Source organism: Cyprinodon variegatus, unplaced genomic scaffold, assembly GCF_000732505.1.
Source record: "Cyprinodon variegatus isolate N-32 unplaced genomic scaffold, C_variegatus-1.0 Scaffold140, whole genome shotgun sequence".
Lineage (NCBI taxonomy): Eukaryota > Metazoa > Chordata > Actinopteri > Cyprinodontiformes > Cyprinodontidae > Cyprinodon > Cyprinodon variegatus.
In genome coordinates, this window is record NW_015150593.1 from 546117 (window position 1) to 547063 (window position 947).

The 947-nt window shown below is 43.3% G+C and overlaps 1 protein-coding gene across 1 annotated transcript in view; it reads left to right on the forward strand.

Annotated features, from left to right (window-relative positions):
- Window positions 1-947, forward strand: part of LOC107086008 (cGMP-inhibited 3',5'-cyclic phosphodiesterase A-like) — a 161110-nt gene that overhangs the window by 155810 nt on the left and 4353 nt on the right. Inside the window, exon 12 of the mRNA XM_015376724.1 lies at window positions 228-468. Within this exon, the coding sequence (XP_015232210.1) occupies window positions 228-468 (241 nt within the window). The remainder of the gene's footprint in view (window positions 1-227; window positions 469-947) is intronic.

Below are 947 nucleotides of genomic sequence, written 5' to 3' on the forward strand. Positions count from 1 at the left end.
GCATGGGGGTGAGTAGAAAATGAAGGCTAATCATGTTTTGGGTGTACTATTCCTTTAAACTTGCGGGCAACAGAAATATTGGCACCCTGCCTTAGCCTTGATTGATTTTTTCCCCTTCCTTTCTTTTTTTAAAATCAGGTAAGATGAATATGGTGAGAATGAGTTCTAGTTTGTTGTGTTTTTTTTAGCTTGCATCATTTTAAATGAATGGTTACTGCTGTCTGTAGGGTGATGAAGAGTCTAGCCTGGGGCTTCCTGTGAGCCCTTTCATGGATCGAGCTGCCCCACAGCTGGCCAAACTTCAGGAATCATTCATCACACACATTGTTGGACCACTTTGTAACTCCTACGACTCGGCTTGCCTCATACCTGGACGATGGGTGGAGCCTGATCCCGAGGAGGAGGAGCAAGAGATTACAGAAAGCGAGGATGCAGATGACGATGGATCTACATGCTCTGATGGATCACGTAAGCATGAGTGCATAAAATAAAGCTAAAAGAGGGCAGTTTATTCTTTTTATGTAGCCTTTGTTTTCCTACTTGCCATTAGTTTTATTTAACCATTCATATTTACACTTCTGATCATTGTAAAGAACAAAAGTTTATTAATTCTGTATAATTCAGCCTCTTTCAGTCTCTTAAGATGTGGTTAATTCAGTTGAGGTATCCCTGATAGATAATGGTATCCCTAAAATGAGAGAAATATCAGCTGTGCTGCTGCCATCAACACCTTTATTTATAGATGTTCGAGATCTGCCTGTTTTTTTAGTGTAGTCCTGTTTCTCTGACTGTGACTGGCTGGAGTTGGCTTGGAGCTCGTCTGCCTGGCTGTGTGTTTCCTAGACAGGGCCGCCTTTTACAGCTGCTTTTTGTATCTCCGCTTCTGTCTCCTTGAACCCCAGTCGGCCTCAGCAGATGGCCGCTCACACTGAGCCTGGTTCTGCTGG